The 16,123-nt window shown below is 52.0% G+C and overlaps 5 protein-coding genes across 5 annotated transcripts; 3 read left to right on the top strand and 2 right to left on the bottom strand.

The window, feature by feature from the left end:
* Positions 1-1,520: 1,520 nt before the first annotated feature.
* Positions 1,521-1,919, top strand: J7T55_002598 (uncharacterized protein; the record flags this gene model as incomplete). Its single annotated transcript, XM_053137687.1, has 1 exon — positions 1,521-1,919. One exon carries the CDS (start codon positions 1,521-1,523, stop codon positions 1,917-1,919), a length of 399 nt encoding a protein of 132 aa, XP_052998467.1.
* A 718-nt stretch (positions 1,920-2,637) lies between these two features.
* J7T55_002599 (uncharacterized protein) lies at positions 2,638-3,803 on the top strand (the record flags this gene model as incomplete). Its single annotated transcript, XM_053137688.1, has 2 exons — positions 2,638-3,025; positions 3,136-3,803. 2 exons carry the CDS (start codon positions 2,638-2,640, stop codon positions 3,801-3,803), a joined length of 1,056 nt encoding a protein of 351 aa, XP_052998468.1.
* A 953-nt stretch (positions 3,804-4,756) lies between these two features.
* On the top strand, positions 4,757-10,382 carry J7T55_002600 (uncharacterized protein; the record flags this gene model as incomplete). The annotated part of the gene is made up of 9 exons (XM_053137689.1): positions 4,757-5,879; positions 6,191-6,388; positions 6,479-6,530; positions 6,926-8,271; positions 8,827-8,859; positions 8,922-9,035; positions 9,279-9,587; positions 9,828-9,958; positions 10,017-10,382. The coding sequence occupies 9 exons, from the start codon at positions 4,757-4,759 to the stop codon at positions 10,380-10,382; spliced, it is 3,672 nt and encodes a 1,223-aa protein (XP_052998469.1).
* Positions 10,383-12,214: 1,832 nt separating this feature from the next.
* Positions 12,215-13,171, bottom strand: J7T55_002601 (lpha beta hydrolase; the record flags this gene model as incomplete). The annotated part of the gene is made up of 1 exon (XM_053137690.1): positions 12,215-13,171. One exon carries the CDS (start codon positions 13,169-13,171, stop codon positions 12,215-12,217), a length of 957 nt encoding a protein of 318 aa, XP_052998470.1.
* A 695-nt stretch (positions 13,172-13,866) lies between these two features.
* Positions 13,867-16,059, bottom strand: J7T55_002602 (mfs toxin efflux pump; the record flags this gene model as incomplete). Its single annotated transcript, XM_053137691.1, has 7 exons — positions 13,867-14,932; positions 15,073-15,130; positions 15,195-15,259; positions 15,330-15,424; positions 15,514-15,554; positions 15,632-15,674; positions 15,766-16,059. The coding sequence occupies 7 exons, from the start codon at positions 16,057-16,059 to the stop codon at positions 13,867-13,869; spliced, it is 1,662 nt and encodes a 553-aa protein (XP_052998471.1).
* Between the last annotated feature and the right edge of the window lie 64 nt (positions 16,060-16,123).

Below are 16,123 nucleotides of genomic sequence, written 5' to 3' on the forward strand. Positions count from 1 at the left end.
CTTCGTCTTCGGTGTTGTCAGTGACCAAATACGTGAGCAAACTGCCAATGCTGGCGATTGGTGTCAAGAGACGGATGTCTTCGAGGTGCCGCACACTTGACATCTCTCTGGATTTCGCATAAAAATACAGCCACATCTGTATCAATTGTTCTTATAGGGAAGACGAGCCCTCAGAAGGGGTGAGAAAGTCGCCACTGGCCAGGCGCTATGATTTAGTGGTTGAGAAATTGGCTCAACTGCATTTCGAGTCATATTCAGCGGCCAACTGGTCTTCAGATCAAGGGGGGTTTCTGTTCGTGCTTTTACGACGAAGTAGTGATGGACGGCAAGTGCCGAGCGTGGAGAAGACCCACAAGCCTCTTGAGTACGCTTACTGGGACAGCACTGATGGTTACCTGGGTGTTTGGGTAACCTATAGATGAAATCTACTTACGCAAGAATATTAACAGTTGTTTGAGAAGGAAGTGTCTGCGCTCGTGGACAGCAAATCACAGCAGAGCGCCCAGGCCATGATTGCGATCTGCCATAGACCGGATCAACGCCTCCGATTCTCGTCAGTTCGCAGAACCCATGACCTCCTCGGGTTCGACGAAAGGTGGCCCTCGACTCGGCAGTCACCCTCCTGAACGGTACACAAGGCAACATGGTCGAGCACATGTGAACATTGTCTCGGGCACTGCTTGTTTAACGAAGGCACACAATGACCAGCATGTCACAATTCAGATTCGTTGCAAGGCATCAGAAGTATGTGCTCGGTTGCGTGAACAGCAATGTGAAGGGCCGATATATGCGGGTGCTTGAGGTTCAAGCAGGCATGCTGCAATAAAAGGAGTATGCCTGTCGATACTGCGGCCCATACATCGTCTTGCAGAGCAAATACCGCTGCCAAAACGGATTTTGAACTCTCATACCAGAGGAAACACAGACTACTGTGCATTCTTTGGTTCTGAACTAGCCATGAACTATGAAGGTGTCCATGCACCGCCTTCTCGGAATGCGTCACCGTCATCACAGTTCATTCACAGTGGGATGTCACAAGCACTAGCACCTGGCCAGCCCCCAATAACCACAGAAGTCTTCGAAGAAGGTATCCGGCCAAATCAGCCCGGCGAAGCCTCGATTGGAATCAATACATGTGGCTGGTACGAAGGTATGCGCCCTGGGGGGTGGGGGGGACCTGAGCCAACATCCATCCCGCTGACAATATCGAAATAGGCAGGACAGTAACATGTGCCTCTCTAGCGACATGCGGCTTCTCCAGCACATTTCGCGCTTGCTGCGTGAATCACGCATGCTCGTCCAGCGTTTTCAACACTGCATGTCTTCCATATGATGACCCGGCTTGTTTAGCTGGCACCCATGGGCCAGCAACGAAGTGTTGGTCTGTCTGCTTCCGTCCTCTATCCTGCCACCGGATAGCTAATGCATAGGACTTCTGCAGCACCGATGCATCGAGCCCTGCGTGCTTGACCCTCCTCTGGCCCACAACACCTGGCACACCAGGCCTGACAGTCTACACAATGCTCGACTCCTGCGTCCCGGCAATGCAAGCTGGTCAAGGCATATTGTCCACAACACCACCGCTTCGGACGCCGACAACATCATTACCACACTCGCTCGACTCGTCAACCGTTCTTAAGCCTCCAGCCGGGGCGATCTTGGAGAGCATTCTTGGCGCGGCCGCTGTTTCCGTCCTCGTCATCATCAGCTGCGTCATCGTCATCCGAAAGATGAATGCGTCTCGGACATTGAGGGTACGGGCGGGTGCTTCGCGGAGTTCTCTCACTGTATCCGCGTCGTCTAGACAGGGTCATCGGCAGGCCGATATACCGCTGTCTACTCTGCCTGGAACCGTGCGTGCTGCCCAGGATTGCAAGGCGGGCAGGCCTCGCGGGGCCGAAGTCCGCAGCGGCACATAGATAGCGAGGGATAGCAAAGGGTAGTCCTGGTGAGAGCCGTAGCTACGCATGACCTACAGACATGTTCACAATCCCTCTTGGCGATATGTCATCTGCTGCCTGTGGCCTATCAAGTACATGTACGCCAAAGGAATAAATTGGGTGGAGCGATGCTGAGATTATTTCTTGGCTGTTCCAGTAAAGGGTCATTGTCACTGCAGACCCATTCAAAGGCGCCCAACTTGGCTTTCCTGACGCCGTAAGACGGCTCATCCGATTGCCGGCTAGCTGCAGTACTTAAGGCACTGCGGCTACTTGCGGTGCTGACGTAGGCCCAGAGGTCAGTAAGCGACGTAGCTATCGACGCAACCTTTAAAGACGTCTTGCCAGCCTCGTCTCGCACTATTAAACTGTTCTATCATATACAAGGCAACTTAGTTCATTACATCTGAGTGACTCTCACAAACCCTTCCTAACCTAGAAAACCATGGATGGAAAGGGGCTGTCGGGCCCTTCAACACATGCGCGGCCGATGCATCACTGGAGGTGGAAGATTCTGGCCTGGCCCATAGCTTCTCTCGTCCTCCTGCACACTCTCATACCGCATTCCCGGGTTCATTTTTGGTACGGTTGTCGGCACGAGACGGCTCGAGTCACATATGAAGGCGAGAGTATCTCATGGGAGCCATGTGGGGAGATCTCAGGTCACGCCTTGGAGTGCAGCAACATTACAGTTCCAATGGACCACTTTGAGCTTCACAGCGCAGGCCTCAGAAATGGAGAGGAGCAAGTGTTCACCATCCCACTGATTCGGATGCGCGCCAAGAACGCCACACAGAATCTCATCATCAATCCTGGCGGTCCTGGAGGAAGTGGCGTTGGGTTCGTCCATGCAATCGGTGGGGAGCTCAACACGATCCTTGGAGAAGGGTTTCATGTCTTGTCATTCGATCCACGTGGCGTGAACGGGTCTCGCCCCAAGGCAGAATGCTATCCTGACCAAGCTACGCGACGGGCACATGCACAGCCAAGAAGCGGCAAGCTATCTCGCAGTGGCGAGATGTATGCATGGAACAAGAATTTTGCCCGGGCTTGTTACGATACCATGGGAGAACACGCCAAGTATAGTGAGTGATGATTCGATGCGTTCTAGCGGCTGCTCGTGCGAAGCTGACAGTCAGAACCTTGTAAATAGTAAATACACCCCAAACCGCCGCAGACATGAACAGTATCCTAGACGCTGTCGGGCAAAAAGACATGATTTATTGGGGTTTCAGCTACGGGACGACGTTAGGCCAGACTTATGCTACCATGTACCCAGAGCGCTCAAGCCGCGTGGTGATCGACGGAGTAGCGAACGTCCACGACGCCTACAAGGTATTAGATACCGAGCAAAAGTGGTTGACCGACGCCGAAAAGGTCCTGTATGGCTTCTTTAACGAATGCAACAAGGCAGGGCCGGACCGCTGCCCTCTGGCATCTTTTGGAAGCAGTGCGGACGAGCTCTGGGAGGCAGTCATGTCGAAAGTGGACAAGGTGAAAGATGAGCCTCTGAGCATATACGTCAACAACACCGTACATGGCGTATTCGACTACCCAGACCTTCTGACCAACGCGATATTTTACTCCCTGTACGCACCAAAATATGCGTGGTACCCCGTGGCACATCAACTCGCCAGATTTCTGGAAGGGAACACGACCGACCTCTGGATGGCGCACGGTCGAGCGGATATGTTCGCCAGCCTCGGCGAGGCCACCCGATTCATAACGTTCAATGATGCGAAGTCAGGGGCGAAGTACTGGCCACAGGGTTGGCAAGACCTGCTGGATGTGATTACGCCCTTCGCAAACAAAACCCTCTTCTCGATGATTGACATGACCGGTTTCTTCGGCAGACAGCAGTAAGCACATTTCAAATCTGCGGTTGTCTTGCGCAGTCTGCATCTTTAATTCCGCTGACTTAAAATTGATTGTATGTAGGTGGATTGTTCCTCGCACACACAAATTCGTACCGCAGGAGAGGGTTGAGACCGCTCACCCCTTGCTCATCCTGGCGACCAGCTACGACCCCGTGTGCCCCATCAGGGGAGCACTGGCCGCGAGAGACATATTTGTAGGGTCCCAAATCGTTGAGTCAAAGGCATACGGGCACTGCTCGGATGCAATGCCGTCGGTCTGTGTTGCCCGGCATGTCAGGGCGTATTTTTACGAAGGGAAAGTCCCAGATAATTACACACAATGTGAGATAGATGGTGATTATTTTCCCAAGCACAATGAGGATGAAGAGATAGTACAGGGTCGTGGGTTATTGTTTGCAGATGACCCCGAGATGGAACGTGTTCATCAGGCGCAGAGCAGGCTGGCTCAGAAATGGCCAGCCTGGTAAAGTAAAACAGGTCTGAGGTTCCAGTCGCAGAGTAGAGTGAGGCTTAGGGTCAAAGACCTAGGAAATTAAAACACCCTGACCTGAAAGTCATGAAAAGAAGGCGCCAATTTCTTCGAATTTGATAACTGCATCGTCAGTCAGAGCCAGGATTGGTTAGCCCCATATTTGTCTCCAAAGTTGGGGACGCGCTCAATCCGAGACTATCGATTAACAATTAAGAGGAACATCGTGCAGAAGTCCGTTTGTTGTTCTCGGCAAAAGCATGCAGCTAGATCGCCTCCCCCGCACGGGTTCGTCTCACATGACGCTATGGATGAGCGCGCGGGCGACGGACACTCTCTCCCTCTTTCGATGCCCTGGATGGACATCTCCCCAGTCTACATATTTGCTCCCATCTACGAATCTAACTCAATCATCATAGCGTACTGCTTTACTGTCATTACTGTACAGATCGCCTGGTCATAACACAGAAATGGACTCTGAATTGAACATCACTGCATCAGACTCAACCTTCAAGGCCACGGCTCAGGATGGCGTCTTTCCGCTTTTCCCATTTTTACCAAAGGAGCTGCGACTGCAAATATGGGAGGAGGCGACACCGCGTGAGCGACTCATACAACTCACCGTCGCGATCCCAGATGATCGAGACGAAGATGAAGAGCCTCCTTATATACGATATCTAGAGAAGAATCACCTAGGGAACCCCGTCAGCGGCAGCGGCTATCTGCTCTATGCGAAAGATGCCAGTATAGGACATGAGCTCTTCAGTGTCAACAGGGAAGCCAGACAGGTTGCTCTAGACTTCTATCGCATTCATATGCCCTGCCAAGTTGAAGAGCCTGGCCCTTGGCAGAGGACTCTGTATCTCAACCCCGAGCACGACGTGCTTCAAATTCGAGCAGAAGCGCCTGTAAAAGAGTCATTGGTCGACTTTCTGTGGGATTTGAAAGCGTACGACCCTAAGGGCGTGGGGCTACTGAAGGTAGCATGGGACCTGATGGGCTTCTGTGGCAACGACCTCCAATATCGGAAGCGGTCGGACCTGCTCCTCATCCGGCAACGGAAAGCGCTCGTCGACACCCTCTCTCAGCTGCAAGAGGTTTGGTTCGTCTACATCGAGGCCAATAAGCACGGGTGCAAGAAAGCCACCGACCGGCCTGGCAATATCATCCCGTACGACGGTGAAGTGACGGCATTTGAGAGCATTGGACCTGATGCGAGGGATGGTGTGGAGACCGAGTTGCAGCAGTTATACATGGGCAGCGTGGATCCGCGGGAGCTCATTTGGCGGTGGAAAAGGCTGCTGCGGACGTGGGAGATACAGCACCAACCTGGACATGTCAGGTACCGGTTGATGGTTGCGCAAAAGCCCGTGTATAGTCCAGACGCCTGGAGGATCAGCAGGTTACCTCGACTCATGAAATCCTTGAGTATCCGGAACGAGGAGCGCAAAGACGACGTGGAGGTTACGGCCGACGCAGCCGATGATGGACCAGTACCAGGAGAAGGAAAACAACAGGGAACACGCACGCTGGAGCCTGTAACTGTTGGCTTCTGGTCATTTCCGCTTGACGCGGTAGGAGAAGTTGGCGAGGGTAAGCGTCTATGCGACATGGATTTCCGTCCTCACCGTGTCTTGGATTTGAGGAACTACTGGCCAGAGCTACTACTTGCAAAGGTTGCTTGAGGTTAAATTTCTCAACTAAGAGTAGACTATCGGAAATCATGTTCACGCAGGGGCAAAAAGGCCATCTGCAAGTATAGATGATCTCCTGCCAGGCATGGCCCACTTTAAACTGGAATTGAGACTAATACGACGTTATATACTGATGCTCAGGTTTGGGGAAGAGATATCAACTACGCGAGGCAACGCGAAGTTGGATTGTGACATTCAATTCGTCTACAGTATTCGGTTGCAACAACTACCCTGACCACCATACCAATGATCCTGTCTCCTGTGGCACCTGGGCAATATATCCATACGTGACATCGGGCTCCTGCTGGTGGAGCCATCCCCAGATCGACCTCGGACCTGATTTGACACGTGCATGGGTCTGCGGTAGAGCATTGCTGATTGAGCTTACCTCGAGCTTACGTAGACACAGTGAGTTATTCCAGGCTTGTCTGTTGTGGGCGTCAACCCCGCAAGAATCCCAAGGTCTTGGCAACTGAATGGGGGCTGGTCGCCGCGTAGATCGCAGCTACGGATGCGGCCAGGTTGCTTATCTCGACACGACCTGGTTAGGGTAATTTCACGCCAATTTCACTCCTCAGTTGTGGCTGTTTGGGTTCATCCCGTGTCGCGATGCACCTGTTAGTCTCCCAGCTCATCCGGCATGCCACCGGCTCACCATTGCACGACAATAACAGACTTTTCTTTTGAGACAACGAAGGCATCTCTCTCTATTAGAGTTGTAGCTAAGGTGCACACAACGCCCCTGTTCCACTGAGTCTAATCGCCTTAGGGCCGGAGTCAATGGCGAACGGCCAGAGTCGACTTGCAAGGCGCGATACACTTTAAACAGGCACCCTCCCTCCCTTTGAGGGCCGACTAATGACTCTACGTGTCCTACCCATCAATATTGTTCCGAGCTCTCTGGCTGAGGCATCGGGACAGACTGCACCGTGTCTCTTTGCCTAGTTTCAACAACATGTTCAGTCCGTCGCGAGGAGCTTTGTTCTTGGTGATCGCGCTGTGTCTTCTCTGGGGTTTCCACCTTGGCGCATACCTGGATCCCGAGACGTCGGACGCATCTGGCTCATATTTCGATTTCAAGTCCAGAGGCACCGGATCTCCTCTATCATCACACGTGCATACCTATTTTGAGCAGGTTTTCTCAGTGGAGAAGCCCCGAGATTACAAATTCTCTGCTGTCAAAGCTGCGTGCGAGCGAACGCAATGGCAGGAACAAAACAAGAACACGTATCTCAGATGTGATGGCATCAACGCGGGGATGACTTCGATCATCTCCCAAGTCAAAGTCTGCTTTAAGATGGCGATCGATACCGGTGTACACTTGATCCTGCCCAATATGCCCCTCCGCGATAGCGACGACTTGCTCAAGTTCAACCTCCTGAATGCATCCGCATATATGGATTACGACCAATGGTTCGACCATGAACACGTGCTGGCCTCAATGTCCAGAGCGTGTCCCCAGATGAATATCATACAAAGTAAAGACGTGGGCACACCATCCTTGCCGGTTCTCAACGAGTGGAAGATGGACATCGGGTCTGCTCCAGGGTTTCGGATGCTGTCTGGGTATTTCTGGGTTGGAAGGCCTTTCAAATCTTGGTTTGACAGCGAACTTGCTCAACTACGCTTCTTCAGCAGTGTGAGCTCTAAGGACGAAGTCGAGCAAGAGAACACGAGCGAGCTTTCCCGGTCGACAGCGGAGAAGGGCGCAACAATCCTCCAGATAGCCTCTCAGTTTCTCCTCTTCCGTCTGACGGATGACCCCACCGGCAGAGAAGTCGCCCTGTGGAATGATCTGGCGCACCTTGTACGCTTCACTGAGACCCCACGCAAGCTCACAAACAGGATCCTCTCGCACATCGACAGGCCATACTTTGGCGTGCACTTCCGCACCGAACGCGACAACATCTGGTCATCGTTCGAGAACCAGCTTCAAGTCGACCTCGACGCGCTTGACCAGGCATGGGCGCAATATGGCTCTGCAGCTCAGGAGAAACCGCTGGTGTACCTAGCTTGCGGGGACGAGGGCCAGATTGAGAAGTTTTCAAGGGCGGCGGCACAGCGCGGCTGGACTGTTACCTCCAAGTATGATATTGCGAAAGACTATCCTGCCACTTTGAAGATGATCAAGGAGATGCCGTTTGACTTCCAGGGCGCGGTGGATATGGGTGTCATGTTGGAGAGTCACTTCTTCCTTGGCATCACCGGGAGCGCCTTCTCGAGTTCTGTAGCTAACATGAGAGACACGACGGGGAGATACAGGGGGAGCAGCTTGCTTTACGCCGACGATGGTAATGCTCGGACGCACTTGTTTAATGACGGAGATGCTTCAGGATACCCTTGCTGTTTGTAAATAGTTATTCCGGCATTAGTCCTTTTAAAATTCATATGAGCGACAGAGGTCTGGATACGAGGCTTCTCTACAGACGGCGTTACAATCCGCTGCATTGTGTTTTAAGCTCTCAAGTCGAACCTATTGAATTTGTATCGTGCCTCGGCGTCCAACATTTTTAAGAAATGTTAAGGTATGGCCACTATAGAGAAAGTATTGTTCGGTTAGAGATCAGCAAGCCGTGCGTACCAAGACGTGGTGCCACTGTATCACGCCCAACGGGTGGTGCCACGCACTTCAAATATCATGAGTAGGACTATGGTATAGGCCGTAGTCATAAAATAGCACTGCTTTCTGGAGGACGCGGTGCCGTATAGACTACCTACACTGACGATTACTATCGACAAGATGCATCAGGTTGCCAAAGTCTTGAATTCCCCTGGTAAGTGATCCTGTTCACCGTCCCTCCTGCAACGTCTCGGAACACAACTAACGTAAAATATGATGTGTCCAGGCTGGGAATGTCTGTCGCCGATGAGACCACATGGTATGTGGATTCGACAAGTTATACATGTCGCATCTTCCTAACACGTCAACATTTGGCCACAGTGGCCGGTCACTTAGAATTTGAATATGACGTTGCTTCCAGCACGTGGAAACCCAGTCAGGGCTTCGAGGGCTCGTACTCGAATCTGAAGGGCATATCTGACGGCTCGCTACATGGTAAATCCCCGGAGACCATTCATCGCCTGTGTTGAAGAATACATGAGCTGAGACATGCTGGTGAGGTCCAGTTTCAAGGCAACAATGTCATGAAACCATGCGAGGTAATTGGGCTTCTCTGGTATTAGCGTGGAAATGTGTAATTACATGCTGAAATATTCGCAGCTTGTCTCACACCACAAAACACCATCATTCTATTTAGACCTTCTGAGCACGCTGCTCAATTCGCTAGGTCTTGCGAAGCCGAGTTCCTTCCTGCTGTGCCAGAAACAATATTTGTGGCTTCTGTCAAGGCAGCAGTCTATGCAAATGGATTCTATGTCGCACCACATCACTCATCCGTCGTTCTAGGTGAGCGCTATCTGGACCACGTTCTTAGATCCAAGCAAGGCCATCAAATCCAACCCTCCGTGCTTCGAATCATTGAAGTGATGTATGATATGAAGTGGTACAACAACAACACGTCCGTTGGCTGGAGTATGCTGACTACTGGTCACACAGATATCCGCGTATTAGCCTTCAGATTAGGCCAAGCTGTTGAGTCTGAACGCTGTGAGCATCCGAGAGCCAAGTTCCGTGTATCCGTAAATTCAGCTACTTTACGTCACAGAGTCAAGCCTTTGGACGCATTCGTTTTGGATGACTCTGACCGCCTTGCGGAACCTGGAGTGAATCTCGCCACTGGTTGTCACTATGCTGAGCCTCTGGAAGAGATCAGCTCTTTTTTACTCCCGCATATTGACAGCACGCACTCTTCAGGGAGTGATCGACCCTATATGTCTTCGTTTTTAGGCTTGACCGTTGGGGACGAGGGAGAAGTCATCCTGGTGATACCAGATGGAACTTGGGCCCCGAAGAGTGTCACAAGCGCTAGCTGCGAAGTGCTAGCCCAATCCCTCGGCTGGAAGGTAGAGAGACGACCGGTGAGTTTTCTAGTATCAGAATGATTTGAACAATCGTTGACTTATTTGCCTCCATTAGATTGGATGCAACGATCTCGCCAGCTTCTCTGAGGTCATGGTTACCGGTCCTGGTCTGTTTCCCGTGCGCTCCATCACTCGTGCTACGGATCAAAACAGATTCACCTACATGAAGTGCGAACAGGACTTCGGAGAAGGTTATAAGATTCTATCAAGTCTTTTGGACGACATTCTTCGAGGGAGGGTAGCGGATGACTTTGGCTGGAATGTCCATTCCGTCTACGATTCTAGGTTCGAAGCAATGTCTTCCGACATGCGGACTGACAGACAGCCGATGAAGAATGCGTCATTTATGTGCAGGAGCGATGGGGCTCATTCGAAAGACTTTTATTTCGCGCTGCTCCCAGCTAGGCGATATTGTAATTGAATTTGGGGATACGTCGAGGTCTTTATGAAGTACTACTCAATGCTGTTGTGGTTCAATGTATGCAAATTATGATAATGTGGCCCTAGATTTTCAGAAAGTGAGAAAATTGCAGCCAAAGTAAAGTGAAACGATTCTGTTTGATGTATGTATGACATGTGAAAACTATTTCGATGACACTCTGTCAATGGCCATCAAGTATTCGTGGGCAAATAGTTGGCATACGCTGTTTGCTTCTGTGAATGATCACTAACAGCCCTAGTAGCATTGTGTTCATTTAGTACTGTAACTGTTTGGCCTCCTGATGCGGGAGCCCGATATGCACCGTAGAACTTTATTATTCTTGGAATAGAGGTAGAGTTGTTTTATGAAACTCTATTCACTGGATCTACGGTGTCTCGGGTGGTATTCACAGGCACTTTACTCAAGATCTCGTTTTCCAACCAATAGATCGTCTCAACCGCAGTTCAAGCAAAGCTAGCCAGAGTTGCAGCATGCATCTTCAAGTGAACACTGCAGCAATGCTTCCTACAAGAATAAAGGCCATCAAACAACGATTAGCACCTAGCTCTCACTACAACAACGGCGCTCCAATTGTGGGGGCCACAGTGGCACCACCCATCCGCATTTGCCGGTGGCACCACCGGGCTGACACGAGCACTTTAGAGCGCTCCATAGGCAGTCAAGGTCGGAGCCCGCTGTGCGAGTATGCGAAACGACGCGTAGCTTAATACAGTGGGCCTTACCCACATCGGGGACAGGGAACGAGTGCGATCGTAAGGCATTTGTGAACAAGTGCCTTCAACTCGTCCACGAAGAGCGGAAATGGATAGCACCTCGTTCCCACGAACCCACACCAAGCCCACATTTTACCGGTTGTCTCGCCCCTGGCCTGCTATCGATCCCGCTACTGTGCATGTATCAACACCCCAGTCTTATTATGGACCCATTTGCCGGTCCAGCACTTGTCGAGCGCCGGTTGATATCGCTAAATCAAAGTTTGGTGTTCCTGCACGTGGGCTGTGGATGAGCGGATGGCTAAGGTCAGTATGGATTGTCTACTCGCTCTCGCTTCGACAGTGTCTATGCAAGCACTCGATATCGCACGTGGGAGGACGAACGCTCGGGTTGAAGTGGATTTGCTCGTATTCATAGCGAGGAACGGACCGGTTACGAAAGATCAGTTATCGTCAGCCACCGGATCTTATGCAAATTGGAATCGTAATTAGATTTGCCTTTTTCTTGGAATCTGCTTGAGCCTGCAATCATATGGTACGTCTCATCAAACTCTGGGTTGAAGGATTAGCTTCTGATAATAGCACTACCATTACACCACAGTTCTCACCTCATACCAGGAGTTCGTAGACCTCCCGCCCTTTTCTTTGGTGCTTGGCGCAGGTACTTAGTCATTATAGGACAGTTGTGTAGTCTAAGGATTTTAAAGTCGTATTTAATGAGTGTTTTGGAGCATATAAATTCATGGGCCGATGGGTTTACCACAAAATACTTGAGCCAAGTCTTAGGCAGATATCCCTAAACTTCAGTACGCAGTGTGGGAGACAACAGAGCCTGAGCGAAAGCCAATTTTGCACCATTGGGAGTCACATACTAGAAGTGCATCATCCCTGTAATCTACCCGATTCATGTTTACGTGTAGAAAAACGCGTAACGAATCATGCACGTCTACCTTGCCCACCACATGGCTGGATGCGGACAATGGCATAGTGTGTCGCAATGTATTCGTTTTTACTATTGAAAATCAAATATGAAAACTTAGATGAAAATCAGAAAATTCAGTGGTGGATGGTTGACTCCGACGCGATCTATCCACAGCCTCAATCACTGCCACCTGCAGAATTGGGACCATCGTCCAGCATCCGCTTTACCTCTCCAATAATCTCGTGCATCTTACGGAAATACAGACTGATGTGAGCTTCATCGTGCTCAAGCGTCAACTCGACATTTTGCATCGTACCCACAGCCTCCACCGCCATTCTGGCAGGAATATGGACATCTTTGGCCCCATGATATATCGCCAGCTCACCCTTTCTCACTGGCAGCGCCCCAAGATCAAATCCCCATGGACTGCCGAACAGTATCGCCTCGCACGTAGAGCCCTCAGGTCCATCTATGAAAGCCTCCCGTATGCTCGTGGCGAGGAGGTCGAGGACCTTGCCGTCGTCAGCCTCGGCCGTCTCCCGGTCCGCATCGGGCAAGCTCTTGAAGCCCTGGGCCAACGTATCCCGGAAACGACCAGGCTGCGCAGTATCTCGCGCGATCTTACCCATGCTTGCGTCGAACATATACGAGACGAGCCACGGCGCCCATGGGGCCAGGTTGAAGAGGACCCTGTTCGAGAGCATCATGCCACCCATACCAAGGCTGGCGGGGTACATGCCCGAGATGACCACGGCGCCCGCAAGGCGAGAGGGTGGGATTGAGTGTACGCAACCCAACACGTATGGCCCGCCGCCAGAGATGCCCATGACAGCGAAGCGCTGAATATGCAGGTGGTCGGCCAGGGCGAGGACATCGTGCGAGAACGAGAGAATACTCCGGGCCGGGTCGTTGGTCGACCCACCGTACCCCGGCCGGCTGACGGCGATGATACGTAGACCCTGGCTTGACGCTGGTTCATGAGTTGCGAGGCCTTCGTGGTGCGACCCGGGGAAGCTGTGGAAATAGAAGGCCGTGGGTGGCTCGTCAGGTCCTGGGCTGGCCTTAGTGCTTCCGTAGATGCTGTAGCAGAGCGTGCGACCATCTGGCAAAGCCAGTGTTTGTGTGTTCGACATGGTCGCGACGATTTGTTCACGAGCTATTGATACCCGCCTGGCAAGAATGGGAAAGAAAACCACGAGACTCTACCGTAGGGGAGACGAAACATATCGAGGTTCTTCCAAGCTCGCTTGCCCCCAAATGCAATTGTGGCCCACTGCCTTGGCCACTTGACTCGGACATATGTTGGTTTCCTTGAAAGAACCCAAGCAAGACTGAGGTGGCACACTTTATCCCCGCAACAAACCCGCGCACCAGAGGCGAGTAAGGTCAGGGGGAGGCTCTGCGGCTCCGCTTTGCTATTTAAGCGCCGAACTTTATTCGGGTCTACCCGCTTACACGACAACAGTGCTATAATTCCGACAACTTGGCGGGAGACGAGAGCCGGGAATTCGGAAGTCGGTCGGTGACAAGGACGAGCAAAGCCGTTCCGCAGGAGAGGACACATGGCCTAGGTGGAGGTCCCAAGGAGATTCCTGCCTTTCCAATCACACATGCATAACTTCGTTGTGATGTGCTAAATTTTGGCTCAAGTATTTACTTCGCCGTGTAGCTATATCGAGACCTTCAACTTTTCAAATGGAAATTCTGAGCTAAATCTGCCCTGTACCCTTGTACACAATTAGGCACGGTCACGTATGGGAAGTCCGAGCTCTGAGCCTATCTATCGTACGAGAAGCTCGGCTTTAAGAGGTTTGTCTGCCTTAATACGCTAGACTGCCAGCATGGGATGGCTGTCATTCCCCTTATTACCGCTGCCATTTCCCTGCTTAACATTCTTCCACTCCACAAACAGCGTGGCGAGCAGGGCCCCTAATCCGAGCCCCAGACTGACTCGGAAGGTATCCTGGAGGCCACGGGTGTAAGCATCCAAAACTGCCTGGTAGGCACTGCCCTGTCCGACGTCCTCTAGCGCTTTCTCGAGTCCCGTGGCTCCTGCGGAGAAAACAACCGCCTGATTTACTGTAGGGGCAAGTTGTTTTAGCGCCGTCGAAAGACTATTCTGAAAGACAGACTGGCCGACCGAGATAAAGATCGAGCCACCTAGGTTCTGAAAGAAAATGAGGGCCGAGGAGCCCACGGGGATGTCTTCCTGAGCGAGCACAGTCTGAACTGCGGCCTGCGGTACCTGAAATCCGGCACCAAGACCAGCACCGGCTAGAATCTGATAACCGATCCACTTTGGGTTTGAGATCTCCGCAGAGTAAGTCGTAATAAGACCCGCACCAACGGCAAAGATAGCAGTACTGCCGATTAAAAAGGGCGTGTAGTAGCCCAACATAGTGACCAGTGCACCCACAGCAAAGGATGAGACCACGAGACCCAACAACATGGGCAACAGCTCTATGCCGGACTGAATGGCAGAGGAGCCCCGTATGCTCTGGAAGAAAATGGGTAGGTAGTACATGAAGAGATATGCGGAGCCACCGAATAGGACGACGAACGCGCAAGCAGAGGCGACTGTCCTTTGGCTGATTATGCGGGGTGGTAGGGTGGCCTTCTCGCCGAGCCAAATTTGCGTCCCCATGAATACGATGGTAAGGATACCGAATCCGACAAGGAGACCGATAATACGTCCATCGTTCCAGGGGTACTCTTTGCCGCCCCACTGGAGAACCAGCAACAGGCAAGTCACAGCTGCTGTCAAAAGAAGCGCGCCGACAAGATCGAGCTCTCTGATTCGGACTAGAACGGGCTTATCGGTCTCCGACTTGGGTCGAGGGGGAGGGTTGAGGACCAGCAATACGACGACAGCCGATATGGCTCCAATGGGGAGGCTAAGAGGAACAACGGGGTCAGACTGACACAGAAACATGGGGTTGCCTAGCGCGACAAGCGGACCTACTTGATGTAGAAACACCAACGCCATGTTACATGGTCAGTAAATGCACCTCCTAGGAGTGGTCCCACCACAAACGCTATTCCCCAGACTGCTCCAAACAAGCCGAACGCGAGCGGGCGCTTGTCCAGGGGAACTGTTCCATCCTCTCGGTCAGCCTTAGGGCCAAGACTAAACGTAAGTCATGGCTGACCACTCACCGATGAAGGACATAATAACCGTACAGCCGGAGAATATGCCGGCAACGCCAAGACCTGCCACGGCTCTTCATTTCCCCTTGTCAGCGGACGTACGAGCGGCACGGAGATGGAGGCGAAATGGCCAGATTAGCTTACCGGCCGCCCACCAAGACGGCGCTCGTGGGAGCAGCTGCGCAGATCAGGGATCCCAGCTCGAAGAGGAAGATGGCGGCCAAGAACCCCCACTTCGCCTATGCGGGTTCATCCGAGTCAGTAGGACCCCGAGACGGAGCCGTGTCCCGCGGCGCAGCACACGGAGTACGTAAGATATTCGACCCACATCGAAGCTTTTGTAGATGCGCCCGTACGATGGTTGCAGCGCTGGGATGATGCCAGACACGTTAGAGAAGTGTAAAATATTATTTTGCAGCGCCATCTGTAGGAGTGGTCTCACTTACCAGTGCTCGTGAGGAAATAGGCGCTGCCATACCAGCCCACATCCTACAACAGGGTCATAGTTCAGCCGTTGTTCCAGAAGAGTGGAGAGTGTTGGGGCTGGGGAATGGAGCGAGCTCTAATTTGCGCTATTTACCTGAATTGTTTTGAACTCGTCCGTGATCTTGGGGATAGCGGTGCCAATGATGGTCTGATCCAGGGCCACGAGGAACACGCCCATGAACAAGCCGGATATGATCAGCATTGTCTTCCAGAGCGGAGGGTAAAGTGTGCCTGTCTCGTCGAACTGCAACGAGTCGTTGTCCCTGCCCACAGTATCGCCGGGCTGGAGACTCTTCTGTTCCATGCTGTGGGACCTTTGACTAGGAGCCGAGACCGACACCTGAGACTGTGCCTCTGTAGTGGTATGTGCTTGTTTCTGGTCGTTCATACTGAATATCTCGCCTATAACTTTGAAAGGTACAATTCGCAACTGCTGCGATATTGAGTTTGGT

This window comes from Diaporthe amygdali (genome assembly GCF_026229845.1).
Source record: "Diaporthe amygdali strain CAA958 chromosome Unknown NODE_3_length_2959817_cov_65_330692, whole genome shotgun sequence".
NCBI lineage: Eukaryota > Fungi > Ascomycota > Sordariomycetes > Diaporthales > Diaporthaceae > Diaporthe > Diaporthe amygdali.